The sequence below is a fragment of the Ambystoma mexicanum genome, chromosome 9 (assembly GCF_040938575.1).
Source record: "Ambystoma mexicanum isolate Mex_15411 chromosome 9, UKY_AmexF1_1, whole genome shotgun sequence".
NCBI classification, from domain to species: domain Eukaryota; kingdom Metazoa; phylum Chordata; class Amphibia; order Caudata; family Ambystomatidae; genus Ambystoma; species Ambystoma mexicanum.
This window is the reverse complement of record NC_090931.1, coordinates 457798016-457817061: the sequence shown is the minus strand read 5'-3', so window position 1 is coordinate 457817061 and position 19046 is coordinate 457798016. Positions and strand designations below refer to the sequence as shown.

The 19046-nt window shown below is 52.0% G+C and overlaps 1 protein-coding gene across 4 annotated transcripts in view; it reads left to right on the top strand.

Annotated features, from left to right (window-relative positions):
• Positions 1–19046, top strand: part of CUX1 (cut like homeobox 1) — a 2307153-nt gene that overhangs the window by 1174401 nt on the left and 1113706 nt on the right. For 2 of the 4 annotated variants that reach the window (XM_069614986.1, XM_069614988.1), the window contains exon 16: positions 7738–7803. The exons of the other annotated variants lie outside the window; for them this stretch is intronic. In XM_069614986.1, coding sequence (XP_069471087.1) covers positions 7738–7803 — 66 coding nt within the window. The remainder of the gene's footprint in view (positions 1–7737; positions 7804–19046) is intronic. 4 annotated transcript variants of the gene reach the window in all.

The window sequence follows — 19046 nt, the reverse complement described above, 5'->3', positions numbered from 1 at the left end:
TTTGTACAAGAGATAGGGCAGGCATTAGGTTTGTGCTAGGATAGGCCATTTTTTATTTGGTGGACTCCACTAGGACTGTTATGTTTATCGTTTGATGGTCGAGACTGCTCCCATCTTAGTTCTAGGGCAAACTATACGTTTTTCCAGCACCAACAATTTCAATAAAGGTTTTAAAAATTGCACCCATTGTGTCAGTGTCCTACTTGTGATACCATGCCTCCCCTACATAACTGATCATGACCATCGTACTGCAGTACACCAGGAGTGATGAAACACAGTTGTCATGATTCCTGCCCCTCATGTCCCCAGCCCTCCAAGATGTCAGGCTGGAGCCAGGCCACGATCACCTACATGGCCCTCAAGGGCCTCTCCATCCCTCCAAAGACCCAGTTGGAGTCAGACTTGGCACCAGACTCACTCACTCCCATAGGATAACATTGGGAATTGAACTAGTAGTGCATTGATGGGGACAAGATGGATGCCCCCACATATTTCGGTTCCCAGAACTGCATGTGCAGTCTAGTCTTTTGGGTGTGGTTCAGCCCAGAGACACCTGGGATACCCAGAGACTATTTAAGCCACGCCCAGGCTGAGAAACATGCTTTGTGTTTTCTGCACCTGCAGCGTGACACTCACCGTGTTCGGATCGGTCTCCAATAGGCCTGCATCTTTCTTCTGCGCTCAGCTCCTGCAAGAACACAGTTAGGAACAGCCTTACCTTGCGGCGCTTCTGCCCATCATTCATCGCTCCTTCTGTTTTGCGGGCATCTTTGGCGGTGTCATTCCCATCCCGGCACGCCGCTTTCTAAGGAAAAGGGAAAAGAACAGAAAAAAAGGCATTAGTAAGCATTCTGCAAATCTTCGCTTATTTTTAAATACTGTACGAGCTTCAAATGCTTACCTGAATCCCAGCCGCTCTGGGGGAACTCTATCTCCGGAACTTCTCATCCATCTGCAAGAGGGAAAAGACACTCCAGGTTAGCGTGGAAACATCTAGAGGCGCCGCATACCGCGCTTACTCACTGCATTTGTTCTTCCTAACCAGCATCCACGCTGAAAACATCGCGGCACCTAAAAGACACAGAAAAAGAACTTGGTTCAATACAAATACGAAAGGGGTGCATTGCCCATCGCGCTCTCACTCACATTCAGCGCTACTCATCTTAGCAGCACGCCGCCATCCCTGGACGCCGGCCTTCATCTAAGGAAGGAAAGGAACGAAGTTAGAGAACTGTTCAAAAGACTCATTATACTTACCTGTCGGACTCTTGCCAGTGAAGTAACTAGGCAGCAACGAGCCCATATCAATCAATGCGCCCCTGCGCTGAAAGCAGGATGGAGAGCACAGTATCCAAGAAAACAAGGCCCAGTCTCCAGTCGAATAGTGTCCAGGGAAGGGTTTGAGGTCGTAAGAGGTCAGAACAGGCTGAGTGACATCCCCGTGGTTACCAGGTGAGCGTTACACCAGTCCAGGACAGCGGCTCTGCAGACCACAGCAGCAGGGGCCGCTCTTTCAGCAGCGCCATCGGCGGACACGTTCATGTACGCCAAACAGACCTCCGTGACATCAGGATCTTCGGTGGCAGCCGTCCTGGGGAAGGAAGACCGGCTTTTGGGGGCCTATAGGAAAAAAGTCTACCAGAATTCGGGCCTGCATCTCCGACAGGCAAATGCTAATGCTATATTAGCCGCTGCCAACCAAAAGTTCTGGAGGGAGATAGCCGACTTCCTGTCTTACCTTCCATCCCGCCCCGCCCCCAATAGGCAGACTGCGTTCCCAGCAGGCTTGGCTAAGGCCAACGTAGTGGCACAGGATTTGCTTGAGTCTGCAGTGGCTCACATCAATACGGCGGGTTAGAGGCACCTGAGTAGCAACCGACATGCACTGAGCAGCATGGTTGCATGCCATCAGATTTAACAGATGTCCTGGATAGGATACTGGATCTCCCGTTCAAAGGGTCAGAGCTCTTTCACGTCTCCACGGATGATGAGCTCAATAAGAAAAATACTATCTTGCAGAAGGTGAAATCGCTGGCAATCCTTGCCAAACCAGTGTCGAAACAGTTTGGCCAGTCGCAAGGCAGGTCAGACGAGAGAGGCCGGGCTTTTAGCGAATTCAGGGGCTTTCAGGACCAAGCAGTCGGACAAGGTCGCCCAATCCGCAAAGGAACAAGCATCAGCGCACCTTGCTCAAGGGGTTCTTCCAGTCCCTCTCGTCCAACCCTCAGAATCCAAGAAGCAATGAGGGTTGCGTCCAGGTACCTCCCTCCCCAGTGGGGGCGGACTGGCCCTCCATGAAATGCTATGGCGTGTCTTTTCAGAGACCCCTAGGTACTTTTGATGGTTTCCGGGGTGTTTACCTCCCCTCACCCAATTTTTCCCCCTCTTTTACAGATAGGCGCATCGGCTCTATTGGCAGAAATTGCTTCACTTATGCAGAGCAGGGCAGTGGAGGAAGTACACCCTGCTTCAGATACTATTCCAGGATTTCTACCATCGCCAAAAAGAAAACCGGCTTTCCTGAGGGTGATTGTCGACCTATCTTTCCCCAAGCCTGAACTCCCACTCAAAACTTTAAAGATGATAATGCCAGGGCAGATCGAGAAGGCTCTCAAAGGGAGATTGGATGTGCTCCCTGGACCCCAGACGCATATTTGCACATCTCGATTTGACAACCACACAGGCAATTCCTGCAGTTCACAGTAGTGGGGTGGCACTTCCAGTATAGAGTGCTGCCGTTCGGTCTCAACTCTGCCCCTTACGTGTTGTCAAGGCTGATAAATAAAACAGCGGTGCTGCTCTGGCTCAGGGGGTCATCACATCTGTCCACATTTGAACGGCAGGCTGGTCAGGAAAAGCATGCACGAAGGGGCGAGCCAAACCTTGGAATGCATCATGGACCTTCTCTATTACCTCAGTTTTTCAGTACACTAGACCAAGTTGGCGCATACAAGAACATAGAGGGCTAATCATTCTCCACTGCCAACTCTGTGGTGAAGAGACATTTGCAGGGGCTAGTCAGACTACACCCTCCAGTCAGAAAACCTCATCTGTTGTGGGACCTTAATGTGTTGTTGGCAGCACTGGCGCACAAGCCTTTTCAGCCCATGGCTAATACAGACATTAAGTCGGTGACTCTCAAGACAGTGCTATTGGTGGGCTTCACACACTTCAGCTAGACGCATTAGTGAAATTCGGGCGCTAGTCGCATCAAAGCATTTTACGATATTCCACAAAGACAAGGTGGTGATGAGGACACACCCAGAATGTTTGCCGAAAGTAGTCTCTTCTTCCATATAAATGAAGAGATTGTGCTCCCAACCTTCTTTCCACATCTTCAGTCGAAATCCGACAGGGCATTACATTGCTTGGACGTTAGGAGAGCGATCAAGTTCTACCTAAACGGGACGAAACGGTTCAGCATGTTCTTTACCGGGGTCTCAAGCATCAAAAGCTTCCATTGCCAGGTGGATGGTGGAGGCTATTTCGGAGGCTTACAAGCTTCAGAGGATGCCATGCCCAGCAAATGTTCATGCACACGCAGTGAGGGCTATGGCTGCTGCTTTTGCATACCAGACAGGTGCCTTGGCAAGTCATCAGTAAGGCGGCCACATGGGCTTCCCAATCGGCCTTCTGCAAGCACTACTGCTTAGTTGGTAGTGGCAGGTCAAATGCTGATTTCAGACAAGTGATCCTCAACCTATTTGCAAAGCAGTTACTCACACTCCTTCCTAAGGGCTTTATCAGATGTAATTGCCCATGCAGTATGGAGGAAATGAGACTGGACGTAGGAGTCATTAAGAGCTACTCGCTGTAGTGACTAATCTGCTCCTAGTCCATAGTCCCCTTTCCTCTATACAACCCTCCTTCCTCTTCCACCCCCCCCGCCCCAAAATAAAATGTAGGTCAGCAGTCCGGCATGTTAAAGGGGACAGAGGCCAGGCGCCACAGGGTGTGGCTATGCTGGTGTGGTTAGGTGCGCCTGAAATTGAAAGCATAAATGCTCTTTTTCTGGAGAAAAGATGGTTCTGGTGACGTCCCTCAGGAGGGATGCCCATACAGTATGGAGGAAAGGGGATTATGGAATAGGAATAAGTTAGTCACTACAGTGAGTAACTTTAAATGGCCCATATGTTCCTCTCCTGCATTTTCAATAAAAAATCTTTGCACTTACCTCCTGTTGGCTGCCATCTTCATAGCCTCCAACGATCTTTGGCCACCAAGAAAATAGACATTGGTCTCTTCTCAGAGCTCCCTTTTATATTTTCCTTGTAGCTATATTGATTGTACTTTATGTTCTTTGTGCAAAAGGAAACTGCCTGGTCACCTTGAAACTCCTCCCCCTGCACCCTCACGACACAGACAAAAATAAACCATTTGCATCCGGGACTTTCTGCTGGGTGGTGCTCAATCCCTCTGCTGGGCGGTGCTCAATGTCAGAAGTGGTTGCCCATACCGATGGTAATTGCCCTTAGTCCTCCAATACTCTCTCTATGCTCAGCCCCTGTTAATTTACACTGTCGGACATTACCACCCAGTGTGGCCTGGTACTTTCGGGATTATCGCAGCATTTGTTACTGAAGCACAGCATTTTACCTCTCCATTGATCGTTTGTGAGTCGTAATGCTGCGCCAATGGGTCTGTAGTTCAGTGCATTGAAACGGTTGTAAAATGCAATGCAATGCAATGTAGGGCTCTATATTAAAGATGATGTGATAAGTTATTTATAATGCGCCTGTACACGTTTCTAGGCGTGACAAGACAAGGGAGGGTACGGAGGGAAGACACAACGATCTTACTAGGCCTTGTGTGATTCAGATTGTGGAAGAGCGGTAGCACAAGGAGCAGGGGAAGGGGACTGGAGCCGTGCAAGGAAGAGGAAAGGGGAGGGAGTGATCAGGGCAGCATTGCTCTGAGTAATTGCAGCCAGGGCAGCGTGGCTCTGGGTAAGTGCATGGAGGCGACCGACTGTAGAGGTTACAGTTGTAGCCCCTAGTGCGCGACGGGACCGAAAGCAGTGTGGGGGAGATTGCTCATAAAGGAGCCTGATACCCATTGACATTTTGAGGGTATCCAAGCAACCAGACATTGCAGCAGACAGCTAGGGAGGGAGGTCAGCCAGGGAGGGAGGTAGAGAAAGCAGATGAGAAAGGGAAAGTCTTGAGGTGCTTCCGGAACTTCAGGTGGTCAGGCTCAAGTTTGAGATGGGCAGGGAGTGATCTGCTCCCCATCTCTGCTTAGAGAAGCGCCTGAACCTCAGAGTTGGAGGCAGCAGAGCAAAAGGCTTGAGAAGAAAGGTACTTAGAGTGTTGGGCATAGTGTGGTCCCCAGCTCCAGAGAGCCTTGTGGACGACGCAGAGGGACTTGATCCTTGCAGCCACCGAAGAAATTTCAGGGCTGGAGAAATACGGTCCCTGGGCTTGAAGGCAAGGATAATTCTCGCAGTCCTGTTGTGGATTAGTTGCAGAGGGCGCAGAGTAGAAGGCAAATTGAGAAAGAGGCTGTTAAAGTAGACCAACCTGGAGAGAACCAGGGCTCTGGAGACAGTGAGCTTCTGGGGGAAAGTGAGAAAATGAAGAGTACCTTTTGAGGAGGTGCAGCTATTAATAGGCCTTCTTGCGAAGGTTCATGATGTGAGGAGAGAGTGGAGTTGAAGATGACTTCAAAGATTTTTGCCTCCCAAGAAGGAGAAGGAAGAGGGCCCATAGAAGGCGGTCCGAGAGAGAGCGAAAGCGGGTCCAGGGGTCCCGATGAGAAGGATCTCCATCTTACTGGCATTCAGGCAGCGATAATTAGCAACGCACCACTCCTGATTCGCGGATAGACAGTCAGGAATGCGCACGCGTGAGAGGGGAGGAGGTTGTAGGGAGCCTGAAAGAGTTGCGCGTTATCCGCATAACACTGAAAGTTGGAGCAGATGGTAGAGATTAGGTGAGCCAAAGGAACCACATAGAGATTGAAGAGCCAGGGTGGAAGGTTGGAGCCCTGGGGAACACCACATGTAGAGAGAGAGAGAGGTGGTGGAGAGAAAGGACACAAGTTGCACCTGGTAGGGTTGGTCCAGGAGGAAAGAGTCCAGCCACTCCAGGGCCTGATCCGTGATGGCCAGGTTCTCAGTGAGTCGATTGATAAGGATGGTGTAATTGACTTGTGTCGAATGCAGAGGAAAGGTCAAGGTGGATGAGGACAGAAGGGTCCTGGAGTCGAGTTTGGAGAGCAAGTCTTCATGGGTGTTCAGGAGAGCAGTTTCCATGCCTCTTGCTGCTCTGAAGACAGACTGATGATAATGCTGACAACCAGCGCTTTCAGTGTGAAGAGTAAACTGGGATATGGCCAGTTTTTCCAGAACCTTGCCCAGGAAAGGAATGATAGAGATCTGATGATAGTTAGCCGCGTGGGTAGGATCAGCAGAAAGCTTTTTTAGGCAGGGGTGAACAAGGGAGTGCTTGATGAGAGAGGTGAAGGTTCCAGTGGCGAAAGAGTGATTGCAGAAATCGGCCAAGGCTGGAGCGAGGGTGTCAATGTGGTCCTTGATGGTTCTAGAGGAGCAGGGGAACACCTGTTTGGACGACACTTTCATAGATCAGACTTGTTTTGAAACATCGTTGAGTGTCATCAGAGAGAAAGAGGAGAAAGGAGGAGGAGAGGGAGAGGTGGCCAAAGGGGGGGTCGAGAGAGGGAGAGGAAGGGGAGAGCGAGGACAGGATGTCCTGAGTTTTCGTAGTGAAGTGAGAAGCATGGGATCGGCAGAGGGCCTGGGAGGGAACAGGAGAGGTGGAGACGGCACGAGGAGTGGCCCGCTCCTTACAGACTTTAAAGAGTTTGGCTGTGTTGTTAGAGGCCGCAGAGACGTGGGCTTGGATTTTAACTATCGTCAATCCACATGATGAATACTGGAAACATAATGTGACTGAAGCTTTGGCTTGGCAATTTTCATGTGTTATCTGATCAGTAGCGGCAACAAACTTTCTTTAGAAAAATATAATACTTCATCCCTACAAAACAATCCATGTCACAGATACTAGTATAAATGGATGCATTCAGTTTTGTAATGCACTGAAATATACTTTGTATTCTAATTAAGCAGTTTTTGAACATTTTGTAATTGCATTTTTAAAGCTTTAGAGTTTGTGTACCATGCGCACCTTTTAGAAACTTGCAGGGTGATTAGTTTAGGTACACTGGACAAAGATTGTATACATGTTTTAATGTTTGGTCTGTGTTTCTCGGGCTTGCTATTATTGAACTAAGTAGTATATTTGAAAATTGTATGAGTTCATTATTAAGCTTGAGATTTCATGGAAAGTCTCTTTTGAAGCAAATATCTTTTCATAGAAATGTTGTAACCGGTTACTTTAGAAAGACCTGTTAAACATCTGCCCCAGTGGTTGGCAAGTATAATCGGTTACTACCATTATTTTTCATTCACCACATTTGTAGCTTTGTAGTCCTAGCCTTTTAATTGTACTTTAGGATTTTGCTCTCTATATTTAGAGAACTTCTCTTATCTTTCTAATCCCGTTTCTGATAATTTTGTTGCTATAATTATTTTGGGTGCATCAGCAAGCGGATTGTGCGTTCTTCATCCTCCCATAATGCTGTGCATTAAAATTGATGGGTTCAATAAGGCTAAACGTTGCTTTATAAATACATGAAACTTCTTTAATTTTATAACCCATGGCATCATAGTTACCATCCCCTGATTGTTTTGTTCTTACCAAACTTGTTTTTCAACAGAGAATCCAGGCCAGAACCTGAACAGACTATTTCAGGAAGTACCGAAGCGAAGAAATGGCTCTGAAGGTATGTCCCAAGCAGCTGTTTTTCTTTGCAGCCATTATCGTGGAATTGGAGATTGCTTGTGTGTGTTTCGTTGCCACTGTTAGTTTGATTCTGGCCTGGAATCTGATCGAAAAACAGACCGTGAGTATAAAACAATGCATGGGATGTAGAACACCGGACAACTGTTATTTATGTTTACGCTGGAGAATCATTTTAAGGTTGTGTCCGCTTTTACAGTTGTACATTTCACTTTTTTTGAGTTGGTAAAACCCTAGAGGAGTAGAAGAATGAAAAGGCAGATTTTAAACAGCCTTATAATGATAATTGAAGGTTAAACCATCCTACTATTCATACTAAGCCGTTAATTTCATGAAATTATAAAGCGTTTTCATTTATACTACTATGTCTCGTCCTCTTTCCTCCATACTGCATGGGCGTCCCTCGCTAGGGATGGGAGATGGAACCTTTTACACCAGAAAAAACCTTCTCCCCCTTTAAATTTAGAGGCAGGCAGGCGTGCGGCCCTAAGAGCATGCGCTCCCCCGACTCCGCCCACCATCCCCAGTCCCCTTTTCCACATCGACGGGAACGGGCCCATTTCGCCAGCTCTCCTGGGTTTGGTTCCGGCCTTGTAATGCCACACGGTCTTCCCCGAATACTTTTTTCTGTATTTTTGTCTTCTTTTTATTGATTAGGTACTCGGTCCTCAGCCGCCACGTTCCTCCCCACGCATGTCGACGTTAGCGGGCCTCAGCTCTTCTCTACGTCCAATCCCCAGGCTCTTTGCCTCTGCTGCCTTGGCCCGACCACAGCTGAGAGGGTTCTACCGCGTGCAACGCACTTACACCGCATACTCTGAAGAACAGGCTAGCTCGGTGGAGGGAGTTTTTTTTCGAGAGGACGCCTAAAGAGGACTTGAAGGACTTCGTCAGGCAAAGGTAAAGGCCCAAGGTAGGGCCTTTTTTTCCCCATTGTACCCCGCAAGGGCGACTCCTTCCCAAAGAAATGCCAGAGCGGGAGGAACCTTTCAGGTTCTCGCACCAGCACTGGTACCGAGGCTATTACAGCTACCGGCCGCCAGGCCGAGGGGTCATTAGATCCTTCCGGAAACAGTGCTGAGGGACTGCAAGGTTCTTTTACCAGGTGTAAACCAAGGGGCCACTACACCCTAGTACCGGCCAGATGGCCGAGGGGGCGCCTGCATGCAGCACCACCGGCGATACTGCTGAGGGCAACACGCCTACCAGGCCCCGTCCTGAGGTGCAGGGGTCGGTTTCATGCTCCACCGCGAAGCGTCCTGGAGGAGGCCGGGCCTAGCGAGTCAAGCACCACGACTTTGGCTTGTGGCACGCAGCTCGACAAGATGGCTGCTGCGCCAAACAAAATGGCTGCTCGTCGGATATCGCCCCTTGGAGCGGAGCAGGTGGGAGAACGAGTTACAAGGTGGGACTGGTGTCAACCAGGTACGTGGTCTGCAGCTTATCAATCAGCATCGCAGGGCAGGTTTACCCTGCAACCAGCTAGACAGAGTATGCACCGGCCCAGGCAGCCGGCCGCTACCTCAGCAACATCACCTGCCACCCCACTGGCCTGTGAGGAAGGTTCTTTGAAAAGTTCCTCACTCTCATGAGATCGCCTCAGATGGGGGCCTTCCTTTGGGATGTGATCAGGGACGTGCTCTCTCCGGCCCCTCTGCCTGCGCCTATAGTCATTCCTCCTATGGCTCCAGCGCTGCAGGTGCCGGTTCAGCTCCTGCTTCCCTTGCTGGCTCCTTCGATTCTGGCTCCCCTGCCTCCCACAGTTCAGGCGGTTCCTCACCAGCCTCCGCTGCAGCATCCGGCTCTGGTCCCCACACCGCAGCGCCCAGCACTCCTCCACCCGGACACCCTGGTGGATACTGATGAGGAAGATGGAGGCAGATGGAGGGGGGATACACTCTTGTTCTCGGCCCATCCTCATCCACACTCCTTAGTGATCGCTGCGGTATCACTATACTCCAAGCCTCAGTCGTCCTCAGCCGCCTTCTCTGCGGCGCTGCTAGGCAAGGAGGAGAAGATCTTGGAGGCGTACGGGAAGAAACTCTATTCCAACGCATCCTTGCATCTTCTTCAGGCCAATGCTGATGCCATGCTGGTGGCCGCTAACCAAAGGTTATGGCAGGCAATTGCGGACTTCCTCCCAGAACTCCTTACGCAGAGCAATCACATTTTAAGGCAGGGCTGGCTGGGCCAAGCTGGTGGCGCAGGACCTCATGGAATCCACCGTGGCCCATATTGACACCTCTGGCCGTGCCATCTGTATCGCCACAGACATGAGGACAGTCTGGCTGCGGCAGAAGAAATTCAACCCGGACGTCCAGGAGCGCATATTAGATCTACCGTTCGATGGCCGGGGGGATGGAGAGGGACCTCTTCCACTCAACCACGAACGAAGAGCTGGACAAGAAGAAAACTGCTCACAAACCGTCAAGTCTTTATCCTTCTTGACAAAGACCACGCCCAAGTCATACATCCAGTCACAGTAGCGCTCCGACAGGGGGCGTACGTGTGGAGGGTTCCGTGGGTTCCAGGAACGGAGATGCAGGTAGTCGGACCGCCTGCCGTCTCAGAATAGGCGCTAGCAACAAAAAGGGGTGGGGGGGGGAGTAAGGACTTTTTCCAGTTTCCGTCCTCTGCGCAGGCCCCGAGGGAAAGAGGGCATGTCACGCCCCATCGGGTACACGTGTCTCCAGTGGGGGGCAGGCTTGCTCTCCATGCACATTTCTGGCGTCAGAATTTCGTGGACGCCTGGATCCTCTCCATAGTATCCACGGTGTACCGCCTACCCATCCAAGTCTCTCCTCCCCATCCCTCAGGTTGGGACAGCAACTCTTCTGGCGGAGATCCCGTCGCTCGTACAGAGCCAGGCAGTGGAGGAAGTCCCTGTCACGACCCTCTCCCAAAACCCCCTCTGGCAAACCCATTGGCCAGGTGGAGTCAGGACTCGGGCCTCTAGAGCCTGGCATCCTCTTCAAAAGCCCTCATGGGGCCAGTCCTGGCGCCTGTGGCTCCAGGCTCACACACCATGAACAACAATGTGCTTGGGAACTACTTTATTGTATTGTCAGCCTACATGGAGGCATCCACATAGCTTGGTTTCCTAAGAACCAAGCTATTCGGTCTAGTTTTTTGGGTGTGGCAGGCCTGGAATTACTTTCCCTGGTACTACTTTACCTGGGCTATATAAACCACACCCTGACTGCAGCACATGCTTCATGTTACTTTGCAGCTTGCAACGTGACGCTCACCGTGTCCAGCTATTCCCTCAAACTTCGGAGAAGCAGAACCTGCAAGGAGACAAAAGGAATATCATTAGCAGCAGCATCTTACCTGCAGTCTTCATCTTTAAACACTCGCAGCTACTGAGAACAGCTTCCTCGAATCTGCATGCCTCCCGGACAGAACGACCTGAAAGAGGAAGATAGAGGCAACATTAAAGAAAGCTGTAGAGACATTTACAAATTACGAACTGCTCAAAAGGCTTACCTGGCTGGTCGCCTCTCGGCTGGCACCACTCCGGACATTCTACTCGCGCTGAAGAACACTGCGACCTACAAGGAAGGAAAAAACAAAGGTTTGGAAAGGCAAGACTAGGCAGCGCTGCGCATAGCGCTTACTTACCGCATCATAGTGCTCTTGATGCGCCATCATTTACCAGCGGGGCTCAACCAAGCCAGTTCGCCGCGCTGAAGCTCCGCATACCTAAGGGAGAAAAAAGAGACATTTTAGACAAAGAAAGGCATGCATGATAGCAACAAAACTAAAGAACAGCAAGAAGACCTACCTGAACAATATCAAATGGGCCGGCGTCAGTGAAATACCTGGACCGCACTCGACCATGAAAGACCACGCGCCCCTGCAAAGAAGGCAGGACGGCGAGCACGCCAAATTCTACCACAAGGCAGAACCTTCCCCGCAGACCACATCAGGGCAAAGCTGAGAAGCATACTAGTGAGTAACCCGGCCGGGTGGCGTCCCTGTGGATACCAGGTGAGCGTAACAGTCCCAGCCTCCCAGAGAGGCTTGGGCTTTTACTACTGGATTTTTGCTTTCAGAAGAACCTCTAGCCGGGCCTGAGAGTTGTGCTGGACCTTTCGACCCTGAACCTCTCCTTACCCCTAAAAATAAATTCAAGATGGTTATGCCAGCTTTTATAGCAGAGACATTGTTAAAGGGAGACTGGATGTGCTCCCTGGTTCTGAAGGACGCGTACCTACACGTCCCGATTTGGTAGCCCCATCCTTCTTTCGTACGGTTCAGGATTGTGGGCCACCATTTTCAATACAAGGTCCTCCCTTTTGGCCTCAATTTGGTTCCCAGGGTCTTTACAAGGCTAATGAATATGGTGGCTGCTTTCCTCAGAGCGCAAAGCCTCCACATCTACCCATACCTCGACGACTGGTTCGTCAGGGCTACATCTTTGGAAGCGGTTCACCACTCCTCCCATGCCCTTATGAACACACTGCACAATCTGGGCTTCTCGCTCAATCTCAGCAGTCACAGCTGCATCCCACTCATACACTGACATTCTTGGGCCTCATCTGGGACACGTGCTCCGAGAAGGTATTTCCTGCAGAGGACAAGATCTCTGCCATCAAGAGGGCCACCTCCCACTTCCTTGGCTTGGTGGTACTAGCATCTCCTGGGTCTCTTGGCGGCGGTCCTATTAGCCGTTCCACACACGAGATTGAGGTGGATTCAGCTGCACTTCGCAGCATCATGGAACCAGGAGCGGAGCTCCCAATCTGAGATGATCAACGTTCCTCATCTGTTCACCCGGACCTAACATGGTGGTCCAGGGACTGCAACCTACGACGCGCAAGCCCTTTCAGCTGCCCTCCCCGCAGGACACCATCACCACAGACTCATCGCTCAAGGGCCGGGGAGCCACCCTGGATGGTCTCTCCGTCCACGACATCTGGACTCGACAGGAGCAGGAATACCACATGCATTGGTTAGAGCTGAACGCCATCTGACTAGTGCTCGGAGCATTCCTACCACTTCTCAGGGGCCAGGTTGTCCTCATCCAGACAGACAACTCGACCAGCATGTGCTACGTCGACAAACAGGGAGGCACCAGATCCCCCTCCTCTGTGCAGATTGGCAATCAGCATGTGGGAGTGTACCCTTTAAAACGACATGTACCTCACGGCAGTCCACCTCCCGGTGGAAGCCAACCAGGAGGCCGACATGCTCAGCATGTTGGGAGCAGACAATTACTAGTGGCAGCTAAACAACCTCGTCATTCAGGAGATCTTCAACAGGTGGGGTCGTCCCCAGGTGGATCTCTTTTCCACCTGGCTCAACAAGAAGTGCCCTCAGTTCGCCTCCTGGCAGGGACAAGGCTCTGGTGCCCTGGGGGACGCATTTTGGCTTCAGTGGAACGGCATGAGGGCTTACGCCTTCCCGCCCACTCCGCTGATTCACAGAGTGATTTGCAAGATCAAGGAGTCTGGCCAACTCAACACCATTCTTATAGCTCCATGGTGGCCGGCCAGGCCATGGTTTTTGTAGCTGCTCAGCCTCGGAGGTGCCTCCAATTCACCTCCCGACGGGCCCATAACATCTGGCACAACAGGGGGCAGGGTCATCCACCCACCCATCAGGAACTAGCCCTCACAGCGTGATACCTGAGCAGGTAATGCTGCGGCACCTCAGCCTCTCACAGGCTAATCTGGAAATCGTACAGGGCGCAAGGAGCAAGGCTACCGGGGCTCAATATAAGAGTACATGGACCAGATTCTGCCACTGGGCAGATTCAAAAGAAATCAACCCTTTGGCATGTTCTTTGGATGACGTGCTCTCCTTCTCGGCACACCTCGCCCACTCTGGTTTGCAGGTGGGCACCTGCCGTACATACCTCGCAACCATGAGGGCTTACAGGAACTCGGAGGAGGGGATCTTTTCCTCCTCCAACCCTATAGTCAAGAAACACCTGACTGGGCTTGCAAGGCTCCACCCACCTGTCAAGAGGCCACACCCTGTGTGGGATCTCAACATAGTCTTGGGACTCTGGCGCACAAACCGTTTGAGCCAATGGCATCTTCGGACATCAGGCTGATCATCATCAAGACGGCTTTGCTAGTCTGCCTCACTTTGGCTCGTAGAGTCAGCGAAATACAGGCGCTGGTCGCCTCAGAGCCATTTACCACATTTCCCAGGGACAAAGTTGTCCTGCGGACACACCCGGCATTTCTGCCCAAGGTGCCGTCTGCTTTCCACTTGAACAAGGAAATAGTCCTTCCTACGTTCTTTCCCGATCCCAAGGATAAAGCACAGAGGGTGCTGCACTGCCTGGATGTCAGGCGTGCCCTGCAATTTTACTTGGGACAGGACCAAGGGCTTCTGCAAATCGATCACCCTGTTTGTCACGTTCGGAGGCTCAAGACCAGGCTATCCGGCCTCCACATCCCACTGGATGGTTTCGGCCATCAAAGAAGCGTACGAGTGCCAGCACAAGCCTCTCCTGGCCAACATGCATGCCCACGCAGTCAGGGCCAAGGCAACGGCCATCGCATTCCAGCGCCTTGTCTCTTGGCAAGTCATAAGTAGGGCGGCCACTTGGGCTACTCCCTCGGCTTTCTGCAAGCAGTACTGTTTCAATGCCAGCTCTGGATCTGATGCGGGGTTCGGATAGCGGTTGTCAGGAAATTGTTTGCTTAAGGAGTGTCTCCTCTCCACCCTGGGGCTACATTCAGTTGTAATCGCCCATGCAGTATGGAGGAAAGGGGACGGGACCTAAGAGTAATTATAAGTTACTTAATGTTGTGACTAACGTACTCTTAGTCCTTAGTCCCCTTTCCTCCATACGTCCCACCATCCTCCCCCCTAATAATTCTGGTGTCATAAGGCAATGTTAAATCTATTGTCGACGCGTCAATGAGGACTGGGGTGTGGCGCCAGAGGGCAGAGTCAGCACAGCGTATGATCCCTGGGCCGCACCACCACACGCCCGGGCCGCACCCGGACGATGTGGGGTTGTTCCACGCCATGGTTGCCCGTGCATTTGAGCTCTTCCAGCTGACGCCAAAAGAGACCAAGACGGAAGGTTTCCTTTACCAACGACGGGAGGCCAAAGGGAAGACCATTCTGGCGGTGCCTTTCCTGGATGACCTTTGGGATGAGGGCCTGGTGCTGATGAGAATCCCAGCCGGAGCCCTGGCGAATAGTGACAGTACTGGGTGCCGGAGTCCGCACCCAATTGCTTACGGTCGCAGCCCTCCCCAGACTTGGTGGCTGAGAGGAAGAAGTCTTCTAATCCCTCATCTTCAGACTCGGTTCCCCCGGACAGCGAGGGCAAGAAGTTGGATGCCATGGGTAGGAAAGTGATCTACTCAACGGCAACAACAGTCAAGGCAGCGAATGCTCTTGCGATCCTGGCCAGATACGACAGGGAGCTGTGGTATAAAATGGCCCAGCTGCTGGAATTTCTCCCCTACAACAAACTGGTCGAGGCGCTTGCGATCCTCCAGGAGGGTGAGGTGGCATCAGACCATGCCATCACTGTGGTTCTGGACATCGTGGACACAGGGTTCCGGCAGATGGGGAACAGTGTCTGCCTCCATCGTCGTGGCTGATCAAAGGCCACCAACATCCGGCAAAGAAGTCCAGATAATTGTAGTGGACGTGCCTTTCGACGGGGACCTCCTCTTTGGGAAAGCAGTCGACGAATCGCTGCAGGACATTAGACAGACGCAGAGACTTCCCGTACCGTGGGCACTCTTCAGCAGCATCGACTAGCCTTTCGTGCCTCCGGCAGAAAATCTGGCAGATCCCTAAAATGTTTTAGAGCAGGGTCCTCTTCGTACCGTCAACCCTCATGGTGTTTGACCCGGGAGGCCTATAGGGGCCGTTCCAAGCTTTCGTCTCCAGTGGTCGACGTTGTCATCGCTCCCAAGGTGGCACGCAGGTCCCGAATCAAGATCAACTGGCCAGGACGTGGGCTCCACCCATGCACCTAGGTCGGAGGCCGACTGGCATACTTCCTTCAGCGATACGGAAAAGATCTCCACTGACCGATGGGTGCTGGACACACAGCAGTGTCTGCATATACCGCCGGTGGCCTGTCAGGAGCAGCACATCCCTCAGCTCCTGCAGGAGGCAAGGGCTATGCTAAGAAAAGGGGCGATAGACTTGGTTCCAAAGTGGCTCCGGAGTCTACTCCAGATTCTTTTTGGTAAAGAAGAGGACCGGGGGCTGGAGGCTCATTCTAAACCTGCGGTGTCTCAACAAACACCTCAAGTCCCAGAAATTGAGGATGGTCACGTTGCAGCACGTGCTCGGCCAACTGGAGGGACTTCTCGACGTCGCTGAATCTGGAGGACGCGTACTTCCACGTCCCCATACACGTGAAGCTTTGAAAGTTCCTGCGCTTTGTAGTTCAAGGAAGGCACTACCAATTCAAGGCCCTTTCTTTCGGACTGAAGTCGGTGCCCATGGTGTTCATGAAGTGCCTGCCACCAGTGGCGGCCCATCTGCGCCTGCAATGGATACATGTGTACTCGTAACTCGACGACTGGCTCATCCGGGCCAAGTCAAGGTACGCAGCCGTTGAATACACAGGGAGGACCGTCCGGCTGTTGACGGATCTGGGATTCTCTGTGAACTATCCAAAGTCCTGCTTGATTCCATCGCAGAACGCGCTGTTCGTGGGGGCCAGGCTGAACACGGTCTCCTGCCTGGTGGCCCGCTCGGAGGACAGGATAGCAGCCGTGCTGGGCAACCTGCAATGGATGTTGCCCTGAAGAACGCCATGGTGCGAACCCTCAAGTCACTGCTCGGCATGATGCAGTCGTGCATTTACCAGATAGAACTCTGCAGGTTGCGAATTTGACCCCTTCCGGAATTCCTGGATGCTCGTTGGATCCAGGTGTCTGGAAGCTTCGCAGACAAGATTGTCGAGCTATAAGGTGGTGGGGCGTGCACTCCAACATCGCTGGGGGCACAGACTTCCAGAGAACCCCGTACCAGGAGACTGTCACCACGAACACTTCCCTGGAGGTCTCGGGAGCCCACACCAGACGTCTCCACGCCCAAGGCCTTTGACAGGCGTACAAGAGGAATCTCCTCATCAATGTCCTGGAGCTGCAAGCAGTGTTTTGGGCTCTCAAGTCGTTCCTTCCGACCCTCAAGGGCAAGGTGGTGAGGGTCTTCACGGACAATACCACCACGATGTTCTACATCAGGAAACAGTGGGGAAACCAGATCCCCATCGCTCTCCAGAGAGGTGTAGGACTTGTGGCAGTGGGCCGTCCCCCAGGAAATGTTCCTCATTCATTTCCACCTGGCAGGAGTCAAGAACACTATTGCTGACTCCCTCCGCAGGGAGCTGTGCTTTTGCCGCGAGTCGGGGCTTCGACGGGATCATGTGGAAAGCCTCTTCCTCAAATGGGACAGACCCCAGATGACCTGTTTGCGATGACGACGAATTCCAAATGCCAGAAATTCGCCAGCAGGTTCCACCAGCCGAGGAGCATTTTCCTTCCCGTGGGAAGGCCTCTTCCTGTACGCGTTTCCTCCATTGCCTCTCCTGCTGCGAGTCATCAATGAACGCAAACGGTGCTGATGCAGGATGATCCTAGTCGCCCCGGCGTGGCCGCGGCAGATGTGGTACCCGGACCTTCTCGGCCTGTCAACGTCACCTCCGGTCAATCAGCCAGTAGTCGCAGATCTGCTCACCAGGGAAGGAGGCGCAATCCTGCATCGCGACACAGAATCGCTGAACTTGAAGGCTTGGCTCCTGCATCCTTGGAGTTAGGAGTGTACAAGCTGCCGGCGGACTGCAGGGGGGGTCCTTGCCAGGGCCAGAGCGTTGTCTACTCTTAAGTGCTACTGGTACAAGTGGACACGCTTTGCAAGGTGGTGCCGGACGCAGAAGATCAACCCACTGAGGGTCACGGCCCCACATATTCTTCCATACTTGTTGTCCTTGGCCAAGGCGGGGCTGGCACACACCTCTATCAAAGCGTGTCTAGCTGCAATCTCCTGCTACACCAGGTCTCCAGGACGGCCTTCTCTTTGGTCCAACCGTCTCGTCGAGGAGTTCCTCAAAGGACTGTTTTGATTGTTCCCGCCTCGGCGTGGGAATTCAATGTGGTACTGACGTATGGGGGCCCCCATTCGAGCCTATGCATCAGGCCCCTCTCAAATTCCTTTTGTGGAAGACAGCTTTTCTTGAGGCCATCACCTCTACCAGGAGGGTTGGTAAAATCCAGACCATTTCCTGCAAACGGCCTTATCTGACTTTTCACGACACGAGGGTGGTGCTGCAGACGCACCCCTCCTTCATGCCAAAGCTTCCGTCGGAATTCCGCCTCAACAAGCCTTTGTTGTTCCCTGTGTTTTTTCCAAGAACTTCGTCGCCGGCTGAAAGGACTTTACATCGCTGGATGTGGCTCTTGCCTTGAAGTTCTATGTGACACGCACTGTGTTTTTCCGGAAGACATCTCAAAAATTTGTGCACTTTGGTCCTGTGAACCAACCATTTGTGGGCCTTGTCCAAGGCTTCGATCTCCAGGTGGCTCTCTGGCTGCATCACACACTGTCGACGGATGGCAAACCTACCGCTGCCCAGCCGTCCGATAGCCCATTCCACCAGAGCGATCACTGCAACAATGGCGTTCCTGTCTGGTGTGCCCCTCCTGGAAATCTGAAAGGCTGATACGTGAAGGTCTGCGCACAACTTCTCAAGATTCTATTGCATCGACGGGGATTCCAGAGAGGAGTCCAGGGTCGGCCAAGCAGTGCAACGCAACCTGTTCGCTTGAAGGTGAGCCTGTCACAGAGGTAAGAGTATTTGCTTCTGTTGAGCCTTGCCAACTCCCTTGGTTGTGTAATGTACTGCTATGTATTCTCTATTCATGGGCATGGGAATCCATGCCAGACATCATGCTGGAGAAGGAACAAGTTACTTAACTAACTATTGTTCTCAAGCATGGGTCTGGCATGGATTCACATGTAAACCCTCCCTCCTGCGGCTCTTCTTAGCCATGCTGCCACTTGTGCTACCAAATCTGAAGCTGACTTTCAAGTGTTGGGATCCTCGTGCTATTGCTCTCTAGCTTTAGTGCTTTTTTTCGCGCTTTTTCTTAGAAAATTTTTCTTTTTCGGTCAAAAGAGCCTCAAGCTCCACCGTTTCTTTATCCGATCAACGGGGACCCGTGTCGGATTCTTCTACGCCCCTCAAGGGTGAAGATTTCGTCGAGCCACGCTTTTGGAGGACCCAAG